At 44.5% G+C, this 18,054-nt stretch overlaps 2 protein-coding genes across 4 annotated transcripts in view; both read right to left on the reverse strand.

Moving 5' to 3' along the window:
- The window catches only part of svild (supervillin d), a 48,178-nt gene extending 40,275 nt beyond the window's left edge, over positions 1–7,903 (reverse strand). The window contains exons 1-2 of one of the 3 annotated variants that reach the window (XM_076028075.1): positions 7,662–7,903; positions 7,496–7,565 (exon numbers count right to left, since the gene is read on the reverse strand). The gene's annotated coding sequence lies outside the window, so the exon portion shown is untranslated. The other 2 variants (XM_076028074.1, XM_076028076.1) reach the window with 2 other exon arrangements.
- An 801-nt stretch (positions 7,904–8,704) lies between these two features.
- Positions 8,705–15,681, reverse strand: LOC142889374 (glycylpeptide N-tetradecanoyltransferase 1-like). Its single transcript, XM_076028073.1, has 11 exons — positions 15,384–15,681; positions 13,892–14,036; positions 13,491–13,618; positions 13,255–13,346; positions 11,809–11,925; positions 11,483–11,653; positions 10,067–10,175; positions 9,785–9,955; positions 9,545–9,712; positions 9,284–9,421; positions 8,705–9,047 (listed from the first exon to the last, which is right to left on the reverse strand). Exons 1-11 carry the CDS (start codon positions 15,474–15,476, stop codon positions 9,024–9,026), a joined length of 1,356 nt encoding a protein of 451 aa, XP_075884188.1. The 5' UTR covers positions 15,477–15,681; the 3' UTR covers positions 8,705–9,023.
- Between the last annotated feature and the right edge of the window lie 2,373 nt (positions 15,682–18,054).

The following is an 18,054-nucleotide window of genomic DNA, read 5'->3' on the forward strand; positions in this document are numbered from 1 at the left end:
GATAATTCCACTGAGAGGAGAGGAGGGAGGGAAGGAGAGAGCGCTGTGTCCGACATGGGAAGATCCCTACATCTGCACAGAACGACTCTTGCCTGGCGTCCAGCTGCAGGATATTAGCAGAGCTGGGTTGGAGGAAGGAAAAGGGGGGGAGATGGGAGTTGGTGGGGTGGACAAAAGCGACAGGGAAAGGGAAAGAGGTTGCTGGATGGACGAGGACCTTGAGGAAAAAGGAAAGAGGGTCCAGAAGAGGGGAAAGCAGGGTGGGCACAAGAGGAGCATTTAGAGAGTTTCAGGGGGGTCAAGAGAGGAGAGAAGATGGAAAGGACTGGTGGGAGGGGGGGGGGTGGGGGGTGTAGGCTTTGTGGGGCATGTGTCTCCAGGGTGCCGGGGGCAGGCGGGGGCGGTGGGGTGGTGGAGGAGGAGGAGGAGGCAGATGAGGCCAGAAAAAAGGTCCAAGTCTAATCCCCCCCGTCCTTTTTCTCACACAGACACAAACTCCCCCTAAATCCCTTTTACCAGAATTCCCGCTGACTGTATCCAGTCACCCGAAAGACAGTTGACATAACAGGCCCCCGTCGCCGCCCTCCGGGCCCTCATGCCCGCACTGGGGCCTCAGCTGAGTAACTGACACTGTGAAAACTGTAAAATCGCCGGGCAAAGACTCTTCCTGGAAGTCCAACAAAGAACTTTCTGCACGCATCCAACTGTATGTTCTTTGAAAGAAGCGGGTTCTTTGTCCCGACCTTCCGGCACTCGCTTCCTACCTTTCACAAAAAAAAAAAAAAAAAAAAAAAAAGACATTTAATGTGACGCTGTGGAAAGCAAACTGGTGAAAACACGGTGCAAAATAATAATAATAAAAAAAACAGGTCTGAGGAGGACGAGCCATGAGGGTAGGCGGGGCTTGGGCCAAGGGGTTTTATCTGGCCGAAGGGATCATTTGCATGCACAGGGTTAATGCGACCCAGAAGCCAAACACCCACACACTTGTTTTAGGAGACAGATGAACCGTAACAGCCACAGTGAAAGAGGCAAAACACTCCTTGCCAGACCCTTTGTTGCACCCCCGGCACCTGAAAGGCATTACCTCACTGCGGCAGGAGCAAAAACATTATGAAAGGCTGAAGAACTGACCCCGGGCCCACATCATTATGTATAATGGGAGCTGATCGGAGACCAGCGTAGCTATGGATGCTGTTTTGGATCATTTGAAAACTCAATAAATTCTCATTTTAAAACTAACAAGAACAAATTTCTAATAAATATTTCCAAATTAGTTTGTATGTAAAGTTATAAAAATGCTTTATATCTCTCCATGTTTGCACAGCACAAGTGTGTCACAGGCAGTCAACACTTGTTTCAGTCATTAAAGCTTTAACACATTAGATGAAGTCATTATTTATATATTTTATAACAGATGGGCACAGAAAATGTTTTTTTTTTAGAACTGATGACTGGGGCTGAGTACAGAAGAACAAAGAACCCATTTTCATGGGTTGGGGTCGGTTTTCCAAACTGTTGCAAACAAATGCATCATCTAATCATGGTGGTCGTGAGAAACGTCGTAACATTTTCCACTGCCGAGCTCATTTCTTTCTCCACCATCAGTTGTTGTTGTTGTTTCACAAGAAGTGGCTAACTATCGGCAGGACTAAGGTAGTTGTGTTTGCAGATGAGGTGCTAGCGTCAGCTGGTGTGTCTCGAGACTTTATACTGACTCTCTGAAATCCGTCAAGAACAGACTGGGGTACAATTTCAAGGTAAATTTGAAAAAGTTGGAATGGTACTTTCGTGAATTCTTGTACCAAGAAGAGTACAAAAACCCAAACATTCTGCATTTTCTCATCTTTTTCTTGTTGCGGTATGTGAATCCCTTTATGACGCCACTTGCTGCACAATCATAAAATCTCTTTTATGTTTGTATTATGACAATTGTGCAAATGTTTTCTCTTGCACCTAAAAAAAAAAAACAGAAACAAAATTCTTGCCAAAAGTTCACCATGTTCCTCCTTTTGAAACAAACTGATTGGATTTCTTCGGCCTGTCAACAACTTATCAACATGGACTTCAGTCCCTCCCACCCCCAGCGGAGTTGCATGCTGGGATGCAGACAAACTAAGCAGGGGATGGGCATTTACATGAGTGGCGTAGATGGCTGGCTGGGTGGAGCCGAGATGGAGTGTCTCATCCAAGGGACTCCTGCTCGTGGGGGTTTCTCTCTGGGCTCTCCGGTGGCCAGCGTGCAGCGCAGACGCCATCTGGCCAGCTGGAATGCTACTGGGCGGGGGGCGGGGGGGAAGGGTCAGGGAGGCGGAGTCTCTCTTATGCCAGAGTGGGGGAGGGTTGTAATGGGGATTATTTACAGTAGTATTTACAGGAAGAGTATTAACAGTAAATACCATCTTAATTCCTCAAAGTGTAGTTAGCACAGGGCCTGTACCCCAGGCCTCACATACCTCGGTTCCATAAACTAATACTTTGAGCGTATAAGGTCACAAAGTGTGTTCAGATTAAGAAATGCAACCACTAGCTGACTCAAAAATGCACACAAACCGAGTGTGGATCGAGGGACACACCCGTGGACACAGGGAGAACGTACAAACTCCACACAGAAAATTCCGAGGCCCAGAATGGAACCCTCAAACTTCTTGCTGTTAGACGGCAACGCTCACCACTGCGCCACCGTGTCGGCCCGTGGCATAAAGTGACGTAACGTTCTAGTCCTCTGTAGCATAGCACATTTTTAGAAGGCAGAAACAGAGTGGTGTGCAGTGCAAGTAAACAAGCTAACCCAATGCTAAGGGACATTCTTTGAGTGAAAGGTCTGAACTCTTGACGCCTGAATGGGAACACAAGCCCCAGTTTTGCGTCACGTAACCGTCTAAATCTTTGGACAACTAACTCCAATGAGGGAATACTAACCTGATCTGCAAAAGTGAATATGGAGTTACAGCCAGCAGTGAGTAAGGATTTGCAGTACCACCGTGTAAGCATTCGACCCGACTCTGATCAAAGGTAACACAAACAGCTGTGTTTGTTTTAGTTGACCAACAGCCAGAGCTCGCCGTTTCATCAGAGAAGGTGCTGGTACAAGTCAAAAGCCGAGCCTTGGGTGGTTGGTTTTTTTCTTGCTCTTTTTTTAAACCGGCAGTACAACGCTGGCACGGTATTTTGGAGGGCCAAATTAAAATGTGTGAAAACCTTTGATGATAACAGGGTGGGGTTTTTTTTTAATTCTCTTTTCACTGCAGCCATAAACTGCTCTATCTCTGAAGTGTCAAACAGTGGAGTCTCTGCCAACTTCATAAAAGTGCACTATTTTTTTATGGGAGTGTCTGAAACCACCTGTTAAAAAGGCGCATACTGCCACCTTTTGTATTGGAACAGATCAACGCAATCAGTGCTTTGTTTAATTAATAAGAAACACATGCAAAAAATAAACACGACACATTGCAGAACACACTCGGCAATAACATTGTGCAGACAGAAGAGTAGCTGGAGCAAATGCTGCCTCAAGATGTTTGTGTGCAAACTTCGCACCGTCTTTTCGGACCGCGTCAAAAATGATGCTTCATAAAACCCGCAAAGCCATCGACTCTTCCCTCTACATGTGCTTTTCAAGTCTGACCGTTTTGTTAATGGATGTTTAATGGCAACATCTGTCACTCACATGGGCTCAGAGGCGATAAAACCCAGGCTGGACACGCACGCCCTTGTTTTGAACGCGCATTCAAAACAAATCTGTTAGATTTATTTCTTGGGCTTCATCGTCTGATGAAAATAGTGTCAAATCCAATTCAGCACTGGCACGCTTGAGCGTAAGTAACGCGCACATGGAAACTATTACACGTGCACAAACCAAATACGAGTCTGAGTTATGAGGTAAATGTGTAAATGCGCTCGCAAGGATCGCGTTTTTTCACTGACGACACCGAGCCCCTCGGAAAGGGACTAGCCAAAACACAACTAGCGGGTTGCTAGCTGTTAACCACCGGCGTGGTTTATAAACGGGTCTTCATAAATTTTAGCCAGAGGGCAACGGTGGCGGTGGCGGGGAGCCGGCGGAGAGGTCGGCCCTGAGTGGGTGGATCTGGTGCCAGACGTTCTGCAGTTTGCAGTTTTTACAGCCCATTCTGCAGCACATTACCTAACTGTTAAGTAATACGTGCAGGAAATGCTTTGAGTAAAAGTAAAGACGCTAACGTCCTGATGACTAGCTTCACAGCTTAATTAGAGCTCCTCCGCTAAGCTTGTTCTGAGCACTCCTGCCATGTTTGTGCAGAAGTGTGTTTACTTTTGCCCTTTTAGCATTTTGGGCCTTGTTAAAAGCGCCCGAGAAACTGGAAACCTTATTTAGCAAGATTTTACTACCTGTTTCAAAGCGTGTTTCGGCAAAGCAACACAGTGGGAGGTCGCGCCGAACAAAACTAAATCTCAAACTCGCACCTTTGTGGAATAAAAGCTGACTAAGCTGCAAGACACATAGAGTGAAAAGCCCAGATAGAGACCTACCTGAAGATTTCCCACAGGCCAACACCTCTCGCCCAGCGTTGCACCGTAGCAGCCGAGACGACCGTCCCGGACATCGTTTTGCATTGTAAACGCAGAGTGGCGATTCTAAATAGCACTGTTTTCATCCAACAAGCAGGTGTTTTGCAATCAGAGGGAGGTGTGAAATGTTGAGTCAGAATCTAGTTTGACCTCAACATCCTTTGTAAACAATATAATTACATGGCGGCTGAAACAGACTGTGGCTTATTTCTCTGGGGTGAGTAACTCCAAAAGTCATTTTGTCCCCATAAAAGACAAAACTGTTCCAGATATTTATTTTGCCCTCGAGTTAGAATCTAACAACTCCCAACATGCCAAGCAGCTGGGTGGCTGCAATTTTAAGTGTGATTCCTCGCACGTCCGCCTTCAAAAGTTATCTGGATCCTGCGCAGCCAAATTTGGCACTGCCAAATCGGCCAATCGGAGGCCTTCAGGGACCCCCATGACCCAGTGATATGGAGAAAATGTGTCAGATCACCATCTCCTTGCTATTTGAAGCAGCCTCTTCTTTTCTGTGAGCTCTTTTTCAAATGGATGGGCCAAATCTATCCAGCAGAGTCGCTGCTGAATGCAACTTTGCATTTTGCAAAACACAACGCCAAGATTTGTTTGCGTTTCTTTCCATTTCACTTTGGCTGTTTTAGCATCAAGTCAGATTAAAAGTCTATTCTTGAAACAGGGAAGCTGCCAGTGCTTGATGACACTGTCATGTGAGTGGAACCAACGCTTAGCGAAATGGCATTTATTGTAATTAGTTTTGACGACACACACACACACACACACACACACACACACACACACACACACACACACACACACACACACACACACACACACACACACACACACACTAAAAGCAAAAGTATACTGCGAAAAACAGGTTTTGGAAAACACTTCCCGCTGTCATGGAATGTTTAGTAAGAAAAATAATCAAGGTAAGCTGCGGTCAGAGCGAGGAACAAGACAAGTCTCTGCAGCGGGAAGCATGCAGGAGGTCCTCCAGGCCGTGTCGAATAACAAAGTCCTGACAGGGGGCAACGTCATCTGTCGCACAGCGTTCAGGTGAGCGGTTACGAGACCACAACACAACGCAATGCAACGCAACGCAACACAACACCTCCTGCTCCTCCTTCCACAACAATGAGGCGTTTTGTCTCTGGGTCTCCTTCCACGCTTGGAAGAGGACGCAGAGGCTTCACGCCGGAACACCAGCCAGCTCCCTGCCCTGACACGTTCCCGCTGCGTTCCGTCCATCCGTCAGCTCTCTGCTGTTTAGGACGGAGGCGGCGCTGTGCACGCGAGAGACGTGCGCCGTCCTGCTCGCTGTCCGACCCACCGCACGTTCATGGGGGCTTTTTTTGTCCTGTGAAGTCGAGCATCACTTTCCCTTTTCTGCCTTGCCTCACACTTTGTGGCTTTGAGGGGATGGGGGGTGGGGGGGTTGAGGTGGGGGGTGGAGGATCTGCGGAGGCCTGTTGTGACACAGGCCGACCAGGAGCCACGCAGCCAAGAAAATTACAGTCTGGCAATCCTCAAATACCATAGCCCTTGGATATGACGGCAAAATGAGTTTTTATTCCATTCCATGGAGAGAGAGAACGAGAGAGAACAAAAAAAAAGGAAACAGCTACTCTTGATGTGATGGATAGAGGATCATTAAAGGAATAAAAGGAATCATAGATCAGAGCGGACGTGAAAAGTTTTCATTGTACAAACTCTTGAGTTGGAGAATTAATAACAATACCCCCCCCCCCAAGCCATCGTCCTTATTACCTACAGAAAGATCTGAGGAGACGACTGAGTAGAAGAGACAGCAGAAAAAAGGTCACTTTAAAAAAAAAAAAAAAAAAAAGCAAATCGACAATCTAGAAAAAGCAGACGACCCAGAGGCGAGAACCTGCAGCCACTTCCACCGTGCATGCAGCGCAAATTTAAAGGACCCTTTCACTGCCTACATCTTTATTCATTATTCAGGCTGGAGCAGCATCGCATGACATCATCTAGAAACACGCTGGTTGCAGCCTGCACACACCTGGAAGGAGGCACTATGGGGTCGGTTAGAGGTGCGTTGTGACAACCCAGGGAGGACTATTGGTGCCCTTTGTGACATCACACAAATGGCCGATTTCCAGAACAGCATGTCTAGGCAAGCAAAGCGGTTGATTCCCTCACAGTGTTCTCAGTTCTGGGGAATTCAACAGCAGAATAAAGGCCTAAATTACAGTAAGGAAACTTATTCAAAAGAAGAAGAAAAAAAAAAAAAACCCAGCTACAACAAAGTGGTGAATGACTCCTTTAAACGGATCTGTTTAAAGACCCTCCAACGTTCCTATCACTGTGTTTCCATAGGGTATTGTTGCACCCCTGCTGCCACTGTTTGCCAGACCAGCTGATCTGCTGCACCTCGCAGGTCAACAGAGTCACAGAGGTAGAATTTCTTCTGAGGTGCTGCAGCAGCCTTGCCTTATGCAAAGATGCAAATAGAGGCAAATTGCACGGGGGGGCAAAAAAACAACAAAAAAACGAGGACAGATGATGTGTGTCTGCCTGGTGTTTACGTGCAGCCTCTTCCTGTCTGTCTCTCGTCGTGAGAAAAAAAAGTGTGTTAATATTTAAGGAAGTGGGGCGGCCTGACGAGGCTGCTGACAGCTGTGCGTCTGACGTGACAGCGTCTCTCTCTCTCTCTCTCTCTCTCTCTCTCTCTCTCTCTCTCTCTCTCTCTCTCTCTCTCTCTCTCTCTCTCTCTCTCTCTCTCTCTCTCTCTCTCGCCCTTTTGTTACGCTGCAACCCAAAATGTCACGGAACTATTGGGTTAAGCCCCAGAACCAGCTCAAGTTCAAGCAAGCGTGAACCGTAGATGATCCCCGCAGCGAGTTGGTGCGGGAGAAGCGTCCGTTTCAGATGGGAGACGAGCACCCGGGCTGCACCAAAGAAAACAACGTACCTGCACAGTGCTCCGTCACTGAGGTCTGCTCAAGCCAGGGAAACATCCATGGAGATGTGGCTGCGGGACACTGGTCGGAATGATCAAAACAATCAATGATGCTTCAAAAAAAAAAAAAAAGAAAATAATAGTATATATATATATATTTTTTTTTTAAATGGAGTACTGTGTGGATGTCGATCTGATGATCTAGAAGACGTCCTGGTAGTTCGCCGGGGGGAAAAAGTGCACAAAGTCGCCGGTGATCGGCTCTGCGCTTGATCGGAATATAATATATTATGAAGACAGAGAGAAAAAACTTTGTTCTCCCACTGGAAGCGGAGGGAGACGCGGTGTCGTCCCGCCTGTGTGAGTCGCAGCGTCAGCGGCGGCAGTGAAGTGAAGGCAGGCTGTGCTGCTGCTGCTGCTGCAGCTAGCAGGTCCGGTAACTTTAAACTTAAACAGCCTGCCCGCCTCTGATTGGTCGAGAGGCGGCGCCTTGCCGCATTCAGGCACGTCTCGTAAATTCCCACTTCCCTCGAACGGCTGAAGCCAAAAATACGATTCATTAATTGAGAGAGGAGGCAACGCTGCATCATGCGTCGTTGTCGAACATTCTCTGCAGCAGTTGTGTTGGAAATGCCAATGATTGTGATAGTCTTTTTAAACATTCCACATCCAACGTATTACAAGCCGCCCGTGTTGGAAAGTAGCCTAATAACAACGATTATATCACTCTCTGTTTCTTGTCAAGTGTCAAGAGAGGTAAAACTTCCCATTTTCATTGAGATATAATATTACGTTGGGAAAAAAAATAGAGCTGAACAGAGTTTTTCCTCCTTTCTGCCCCATTAATCATCTTTCGACCCACTCTGGAATAGCAATGAGACAATTAGCCAGGCCCTCTAAGCTTGAAACCTAAGAAACACATTTGTCAAGAGCTGGCTTAAATATTAAATTACGTTCGGGAAAGAAGGGGCAGTATTGTTTTTGATTGTACCGTCCCCTGCTGTACATTTATCGAACTGCAGTTTTAAAAAGCAGCAGCAAAGCAAAACTTGCATTATTTTATTTTATTTTATTTTATTTTATTTTATTTATTCATTCATTCATTCATTTATTCATTATTCTAATGTTTTTTTTTAATTCATAAATTAAAACTAGGATTTAAGCAATAGAGTGTTCATATTCGCTTCGCTCCATGGACAGTGATGGAGATTCCAATTCAAGTGCGTTTCTTACTAATTCCTTTATTTTGTACATGAGCTCAGCTGTGCACCAGCGAAGAGAATGTTTTTTGGTCATTAGAGCACTGCAAATTGAAGAAGGGGAACGGCTAACAAAACAAACAATGTCAAATAAAATGAAATTTAACTTGGGAAATTTTAAGTGGAAGAATGTTAATGATTACTATAATTAATGTTAATTACAGTGTGTCAGTCCAATATTTAAAACTTAGGTTTCATGCAATGCAGTTGTGAGGTTTGATGTCTTGATATCCATCATTAATCCTGCCATCATCATATGTGGATCTTCTTTCCATCGTTGGTTAGCCAGGCAGCCCAAAGCCCACCTGTAAATACCGTATAAATAAGATATATATATTTATATAGATACATATATGTTATCATGTAATTGAGCTACATAATGTACATGTAGCTCAATTACTGAGCTACATGTACATCATAAAGAAAATGTGAAAATATGACATAATATATTCAAAACAAACATGGAGCTAAAATCTCTTTTCTCTGATTGAACCCATAGTATTTTATAATATAGACAAACCAGCAGGAGGGGCTGTAATACCTTGTCTGGGTTCATTTTAGGGCATGTCCAGTTGTACAAGTAGAAATGGAGACGCTTGTCGCTAATGCTGAACTTGAGCTTTTCCAAGAATTTTTGGTTTTCCATAAAGTCCAGAGCAGAGAAGAGGTCACAGCCTTTCTGTAAGTAAGGAAAATGTCCAACAATTTTCAATTCATACCAAAATGTTGATTTATTTTTCTTTTCAAAGAAGACTTCAAATAGGTCAAATAAGAAGGGACATCCCGATTCTGATATACTTACAGCTTTCGCCAGGACCAGGCAGTCCTCCATGAGGTCCATCACATCTGTGTCGGTGGACGCAACATGAAGCAGATAAGCTGTTCTCAGACCAGTGTGGACTGGGTGGTTCAGCACCCTGGAGAAGACGCTGTGGAAGCTCACCACACCTGTCAGTGTCCCATCAGGCCCCTGTGTCAAAGAACTGAGTCTTAATCTACGTGCAACCAGTCTTTTTTTTTGAACAAGTACATTGAATTTTACCTCCACAACATAGGTGTCAATGACATTCTCCTTTGAAAAGAACCAGTGTTCTACTTCCTCCACGGACAGGATGGGGCCGAGGTGAAACTTGCAACGATCTTGCTGGAGTAGTGAGTGTATTCCCGCAAGATCCTCTTTGGTCACTTGACGCAGACCAGGAGTCTTTGTCACCTGGAAGAAGCAGGATTGCAAAAGAGCGACAAGGCCATGAGGTCGTGCAATAAAATCAGCACTTTTGTTGCACTAGCGGATTTCGTCCTGCCGGTGGCAGCACAGCCTCACCTCGGGCAGCCGGTTGAACTTGACCGCTCTCTGCGTGTTCGTGCCCTGCAACAGTCCCGGGTAACTCACATCCATCAGCTTCCGGGTATTCAGCGGGCGGTTCCAATATCTGCAGAGTCCATTAGTTAGAAATAGCTAAGCTGTGATCAATGAAAACTTCACACTGAAGCAGTGCATCCTCCACTATCATGTACATCAGGAGACTGAAACCATGAGCCACAAACTAGGTGGAAGACAACTAATCACCAATAACTTATTCAAATTTTAAGTCTCTAAAGGATAACTAAGAAGTTAACAACATATGTAAACAATCGTGAATTTGTCTCACATGCATGTTTGTGGACAGTTAGGGGAACCAAAGGAACCCCCCCCCCCCACACACACACACACACACACACTCACAAGAACAATCAAATTTGACTCAGAATGGTCCCAGCACAGATAATCAAACCCATGACCCTCTTGCTGTGAGGCGACAGTGCTGACCACAATGATACATATATATATATATATATATATATATATATATATATATATATATATATATATATATATATATATATATATATATATATATATATATATATATATATATACATATATATATATATATATACGTATATATATATACATATATATATATATATACATATATATATATACATATATATATACATATATATATATATACATATATATATAAACACACACTGTTTATTTTTAAATAAAAATCCACTCTGTGAAAATACATCAATTGAAAAATAGTGGGTCATCATTCATCGACACTTGAATCCAGCAGCTTTCATAAATATCTCATTTCTCAGACTGCTTTGAACCCATAAATAAAAGAACAGAACTGAAACACAATCTGCCAAACGTCCTGTCACTTTTTTTTTGGCAAAATCGAGGCTGCGCTCACTTCCGTGAATGGACTCAAAAACGCTGCACTTACAATGCAGTGCACCACTTTCATCGCGGGCAGCGTTGTCCCAAACTGAACTCCGGCGATTCCTTTGTATCCTGCCACTTTTTGTTGTCAGATTGCAAACAGGCTGCCAAACAAGGTCCACTAAACAGGGACAAAGGCCGAGCTAAAGTGGTCATTTCAACCATAGCACAAACTGAGGGTCCATTCTTATGCAGCTAATTTAATTCATGAACCTACTTTGTGTCCTCTTGCACTCATGCACTATCATTGGAGTCGCTTGCTTGCACAGACATATATCTTTATACCATGTGTATATACTGTATATATACAGCGTGTGTACATATGCATGTAGACAAAGCTACTTACTTATTGCACACTAAGTGACTCGCCGGGAAATATATGTATATATGCAGCACAAGCCAAAAAAGCACCGTATGCTTTATTTGCAGGACGGTTGGGCCGCGACTCGAGTGTAACCCTCCTCACACCTGCAGGAAGTGAGTGGCGTGGGCAGCACGCTGACAGCCGTGTAGACAGCCTGGTGGAGGCCCTGCCGGTTGACCCGCCTCGTGAGCTCTCGGATTAGGACGGGAGTCATCCGCTTGAGGCGCAGCTTCTTGTGAACGCACAGGAATTTGACGTGCACCATCCGTTTCTCCCTGCAGGAAAAAAAAAAAACACTACTGTCAGCATCCAATCTGAGAGGTCTGCTGCCGTCAGAACAGCCTCTTGCCAAGGGAGTGCCGCGAACGCGGCTACTGTCTGTCAGATCGCCGATGAGCTCGCCTCCTTGATTGTAGGCGGAGCTACTTACTTGTCGTATATGAAGACATTCGCCGGGACTGCAGCGATGAAGCCGACTAACTTGTTGTTGGAGCTCACTCGCACGCCGCAGTGCCACTGGGCCGACCAATTAGGAGGCTGCAGAGCCCTTAAGTGAAAAAGAATGGTATCGTCGAAAATATGAGCGAGATAATTAAGAGTTAGTTTGACAGACACTGACTAAGGTAAAGGTGTGACAGGAGAATTGCACGTGAGACATTTGATTAAGGCTTGTGCACTGGAAGCAGCTGGAGCACGAGAGTTCTAATTATCCTGTTCAAAGTCAATGTTAAGTGTGTTTGGTGCAAGTGGCTCCCCAAAGGTGCAGATATTGTTTCATACAGATCTTAATGACGAGGAGAAATGCTGAGGGAAAGAGTTTCGAGTGCGCTGGTGCCTCTGCTGGCCGCATAGCTAAGTAGGTGAAATACTGATAGCGCAGATAATGATAGTGCAGAGACTAATTATTGCTGAAATGTTTGGCAGATTTCTGAGAGGAATAATAGGAAAGGTGGCAAACTGATGAAACGGTCGCCTTCGACGCAAACTTTTGGCTTTTTTTTTCTTTTTTTTTCAATTTAAATGTATCAGTTAGCAAGCAGTAGCCAAATGGACTGGCGTTGACGATGTGAAGCTTCCAACTAAATTCTTGGGGAAGCCGAGAGTATAAAATACACTTTTTAAACTCTTCTTTTAATGAAGAAATGTATTTTAAATCAATTTAATTCAATTTCTATTATAGAACTACCCACGAGTCCAGCAGTATTGGCCTAGTATTAGCTAAACAAAAACTCACAGCTCATTTTGCATTCAGACAAGCTGAAAAGTATTCAGTTTGAAGTCAACTATGATGGATTGACTAGATTTCACACATGAGACCTCAGTAATAAACCGGCCTTGAAGACAGTTGTGCTGTGTGCATGTGGAAGCAAATATGAAAGTCTCTTTCCTCTGACTGTAGCCTCATTAACTTTTTCTCACACAAATCAACATTTACTTTAACAGGATATAACTTATGCTATTCATATAAAAGTGAGACCATCATCCATCCATCCATTTTCAATACCCACTTATTCCTGACCATGAGACCATAATAAAGTCATTTATTTGAAATGATTTCTACTGGTTGGTTTGAGAAACTCGGCCATCCAATGGTTTGTTAATTTTCCCTCAAGGCTAAGAATGACATCATGAACCACATCAACAAGTTGACAATGTTGAAATCTGCAAGATGGGAGAGGGGGAGGAGAAAATAATAGTCTGCTATATTCTTGTCCTTTGTATTGGTACTGGGGTGGGTGGGGTAGGTGTGAGACATTACAGCTCCAGTCATCTACATCACATTTTATTACATTTCACAGAAAGTTTTTAAAGAGTGCACTGACTCCCTCACTTGGTCTTAATAAGACACTGAAAAGGTCAAATTGCTTGAATTTACCATCGTAGATACTCTGGAGAAAAGTCAAATCTGATGGTGTTGTCGTCCTCCTCCATGTAGTTCTCATTCAGCAGAGTGCACAACTCCCTCAGCTGCATGGAATGAAAGTTGCAACGGCATTATTCACTTTTTTCAGATTTCACTTTTTTTCCCTATGCTTCCGCTCCCTCCCTTACTTCCCAAAAGCTCAGAAGTGAGCAGGCGTGGATCCGTTTCTGAAGCTCAGAGGAACTCACCACTGTGCTGTCGCTCAGGTCCAGAGTGTCCCAGGAGAAGCCTGGAGGCAGGGAGTAGGGCTCCTTGCGGACACTGGTTACGTCCTCCGTTATGGGGCCATGAGTCACATCACTGTCGGCACTTCCATCTGTTTTATGGGCAGCACAAATTTTCTCACTCCATAAAGCATCTTATGTTTTTTTTTTTTTTTTTTTTTTACATAACTCTACTTATTCCCTTTCTGGCACACGGATGAGAAGATTGGCGTCACTTTCAATGTTATTGATCGTCTTGTCCAACTCTCCAGCAAGGAGGCAAATAAGGCATTTTCCCAATTCTGCTTTAAGTTTAAGTTTGAGATGATACTTTGAGTTTCCCAGAAAAAAAAAAAAAAATCTCTGGATGAAGACTTCATTCTTACCCAGCTTGGGGACGGGCTGTGTTTCCCAGAAGCGGTACGTGCGTGTCCTGGCCTGCTGCAGCGTCTTGGGCAGTCCTTGGCCCAGGGAGAAGAGATGCAGCGCCCTCTGGATCTCCTGCTGCTGCTTCTCCGGGAGAGAGCTCAGCTGCAACAGGGCGAGAGAGGGGAGGGGATCTTATCGTTGGCGGCATTAATCTTCGGCGGAGAAGATTGAAGGGTTGTAGGCAGCATGAGTCAGCCCGATGCCCGCGGTTCAAATTGATAGTTGTGTCATGTCCAAGAAGCCCGTGGCCCGCTGGTCTTTGCATTCGCTGACAGCACAACGGAGGGACGGTGGAAGTGAGCCATTTATTTTAACGTGCGCTAAGCTCCGTCTTAAAAAAATACAAAGTGTCTGTGGGAAAAATAAAAGTGGTCACTGACAATTTTCACCGGTAACTCGATGTAAAACATTTTCCTCTTTCTTGGTGCTGTTTAATGTGTTACTTCCTTAAATCTACTGGTTCCAACGTAAGATCCTCACAATGCACAAGGTTGTGGGTTTGATTCCCATTCAGGAACTTTTCTACCTGGAGTTTGCATGGCCTCCATGTGGCTGCATGGGTTTTATTTTTACGCTTTCTCAGTCCAAAGATGTGCACGTTTGAATAAATGAAAAACTTTAGGTATGTACAGCAAATGATTGTTTTTCCTCTATGGGGCTCTGTGTTGAAGTGGGGACCAGTCCAGTGTGCAACCCCACCTCCACCCTGAGACATCTGGATAGACTCCAGCACCCCACCACACTTAGCACAGGACAAACAACCACAGAAGACAGATGGTATGTTGATCTGATCTGTTAAAGGGGAGCCAAAATGTATCTTTAGAAAAGCTAGTATGGCTAATAAACTACAGTAACAACTAGTGGCACACAGCAAGACACACCTGTGGACTTTTCAGAGCTGCTAATCAGTCTTTGGACAGTGGGAGGAACCTGGAGAACCAACACACTGCTCGGAATCAAACCCTGCACACAGGCAGCACTGCATCATGCCTGTGTGCAGGACTTTCAATCTGTAGTTAATTTGAAGTTCTTGTCCCTCGTTTGGCTTTTGTGAGGAGAAGTGGTTTTTATGCCACTCCAGCAGCTAAACACAATTAAAACGATAAAGCGAGCGCTGACGAGCAATCACATGGATGCATGGAGGAGAAGTATAATTACAGCTGATGCAGACGAGCAGATTGATGCTAAACATGGTGAAGAAACACTCAAGAACCGGCTGAAACAGGATGATTGCTCTGCAGGGTCAGAATTTGCGCTTGTCTTTTCTTTTTCTTTCTTTTTTTGCTTTGCTTCAGGAAGTGTTTTTTTTTTTATTTCTGACTGCAAGGGATTCCAGATCTGTTTGGAGCTTTTAGAAAACAGTCAAAGGTATTAAATGCATTTTATTAATCATATTGCTGCAGTTTGAGGCTCGAAGACAATGTGCATCCAGCAGAGAAAGACACCAACCATGGCCACGGGGTCCTTGGGTCCCTCTGATCTCCAGGCATCTTCCTTCTTCGCCTTCTTTTTGCTGCTTTTCACGCTCTCGTCCTCCTTCATCCTGGTGTCCACCGAACGGCAATGCAGGTGGTGGGGCTCAAACCGCCTCAATAACGCTCAATACTTGCTAATAAGTCACCGGGTCGTTGCGCTCGAAGCAGTTTGAGTTAATACTGTGACACGTCGCTGGACAGACGTGTGAGTTCTGTGGGTATTGTATTGTATTTCTCTTCATCTCTTATCTCTTTGAGCAGGGAGGGGAGGAGTGCGGCTCTGCCTCCGCTGCCCGGCCCAACTCTCCCACCCAGCCGCTGATAAGTCGGGGGGGGCAACGCGGTGGGGCAACAGCGGCCCTCTTGAGCTGTTCACACGCCAGGCGGCTGCACTGCGGCTGATTAAAGCCTATAGCCGCTCCGACCAGACAGCGGGGGGTTTAATTGGCTCCAGCTTGTCGCTAATTGCACAGTTTCTGTAATGTCTCGGAGTTCAACTTCAGCCACTTCTACTCCTGTGCGACGAAAAAACAAAAGAAAGGAAACCGCAATTTGACAGAAGAGGCGTGGATGTGTTGTTCAGCCAACACTTTATTCAGACCCCTTGCACTTTTAAAACAGAAAATAATAACTCAGAATACATATATAATGTATATGCATGTATGTATGTATGTATGTATGTGTACAGTCCGTCTCTATATGTTCCGGTTAATTTGATCATTTGAAGCCTTTCTGTTTCTGTACTGATCACTGGGGAGATTTCACACCAACAAGGAATACAAGGGAATTGTCCAATCAAGGCTGTTGCCTTGATTAGATGTATATAATCTTTTTAAGATTTGCCTAAAATAACCCCCACCCCACCCCCCGCTGCGTCTCCAGGCAATAAAAGTCAGAATATGAGAAAATTACAAGTAAATGTGTCCCCCCTCCTCATCTCAACAACAGCCAATGATAATTAAAGGGAATTTAACTACTCAAACGACTATGGAGAGATGGGTAATAATGAAACAGGCCAATTTGCCAGAATGCTGAACCGTCCCTTAAGGCTCCCATTTCCTCCCTATTCATCATGAGAGCTGAATCAATGAATTGACTCAGATTGTTTTAAAGCTGACTCTATCCAGAGTGAAGCCGTAAGGGAGGGGCCAATAGGAGGAGGAGCCCCGGGGGCCGACGCCCACATCGATCCACTGGTCCTCCATATCGGTCGCAGCCAGTTTATTGCCAGTGTCCTGCCAGTTTATTAGTGTATTTGTACTCAAGGAGCCTTCAATCAGGAGGCTCTTTGTAAATGTGCTCAGCTTCTAAACTTTGCAGTTTTATTAGTTTGGCCAAACTTGGGCAACAGCTTTTTCTTTAGGTGTGTGTGTGTGTGTGTGTGTGTGTGTGTGTGTGTGTGTGTGTGTGTGTGAGAGACTCACTCTTTTTCAGGAAAATAATTGATCCACTGCATCAAGAGGGTGGGCAATTTAGTTCAAATAAATGAATGGTTTCATAACTGCTGCTGGAAAATATGAATGTCTCCTTGGAGAACATACTTTCTCTCTCTCTCTCTCTCTCTCTCACTCACCCTCTCTCTGTCCAGGTGAAGGTATTAATTACTTTCAACTTTTTTTTCACAATTTATTTATTTATTTAATTTTTTGCACCAACACATTTCAGAATGTCATAAAATGACAGTGTCACAGATTCGAGCTCTGAAAAAAAACAGCTTGATACTTGAAGAAGGGATTTTGTGAGCAGTCCTGCTGCATTTCTTTCTGATGTAAGAGCAACATCTTTTGTTCTCAGGTTTGTGCTTCTTGATTTGTTTAGCTATTGTTTTTTCAATAGAATCTGCCGTGCTTTATGTCGCTGTCGAGCTGAATGTGCATCGCTGCAAAAGCCTGCCGACACATCTCTTGGAAAAAAACAAAAACAAAAAAACGATGGCAACAGTGTATTGAGGCATCTTTCTCAGCACTTTGTAAAAGTGGACTGGAAATGAGAGGCCAATAACTTGATAATGTGAGATGATCAGCGATGAAGTTTTATCACTTTCCTTTATGGAAAGTACATCTTATTTCCCTCTGCGAAGCTTATGAGCAGATGAATCTTTCAAGAGCAGCCGCGGTGCAAGTTGTGTTTTTTTAATTCATAAATAATCTTTTTTGTATTGAGTTGTGCAGACGGTTTTTGTCTGCAATTTGATTAACAAAACAAGCCCTAACACTTCTGCCCTAATCCTCCACCTTTTATCCGGAGAAACGGCAGTAGGTGTGACATCTACAGGTCTTTAATCGCAAGTTGTGGCTGCACTTACAGGGACAGTTCGCCCATAACTGTAATGTCACCCGTTTGCTACTCCCCCTATTACTGGCGGAGGCTCTGGTGACATTTTTCTATCCGGATCACCGCTTTGTATCGTTTCATGAAGAAAAAGAAGTCAAACCAGTGGAAGCCTACTGAGGCCAATACTCTCCTTTAGCATAAAGGAATAAAAAGAAAAGTCCGTAGCGTTTCGGAACGACTGGCACCATGTTCATTCTCCAAGAGATCATCTAATGTGGCTTCCTGGCCAGAGGTTGTAATTCACGTGCTTCAACAACCGCACTAAATAACTAAACCAACTTTGTCAGGCATGTGAGAATCCACAGCTCCTG

Source organism: Nelusetta ayraudi, unplaced genomic scaffold, assembly GCF_046127955.1.
Source record: "Nelusetta ayraudi isolate G7.1 ecotype Tasmania unplaced genomic scaffold, CSIRO-AGI_Nayr_v1 ptg000022l, whole genome shotgun sequence".
In the NCBI taxonomy this organism is placed as follows: Eukaryota; Metazoa; Chordata; class Actinopteri; order Tetraodontiformes; family Monacanthidae; genus Nelusetta; species Nelusetta ayraudi.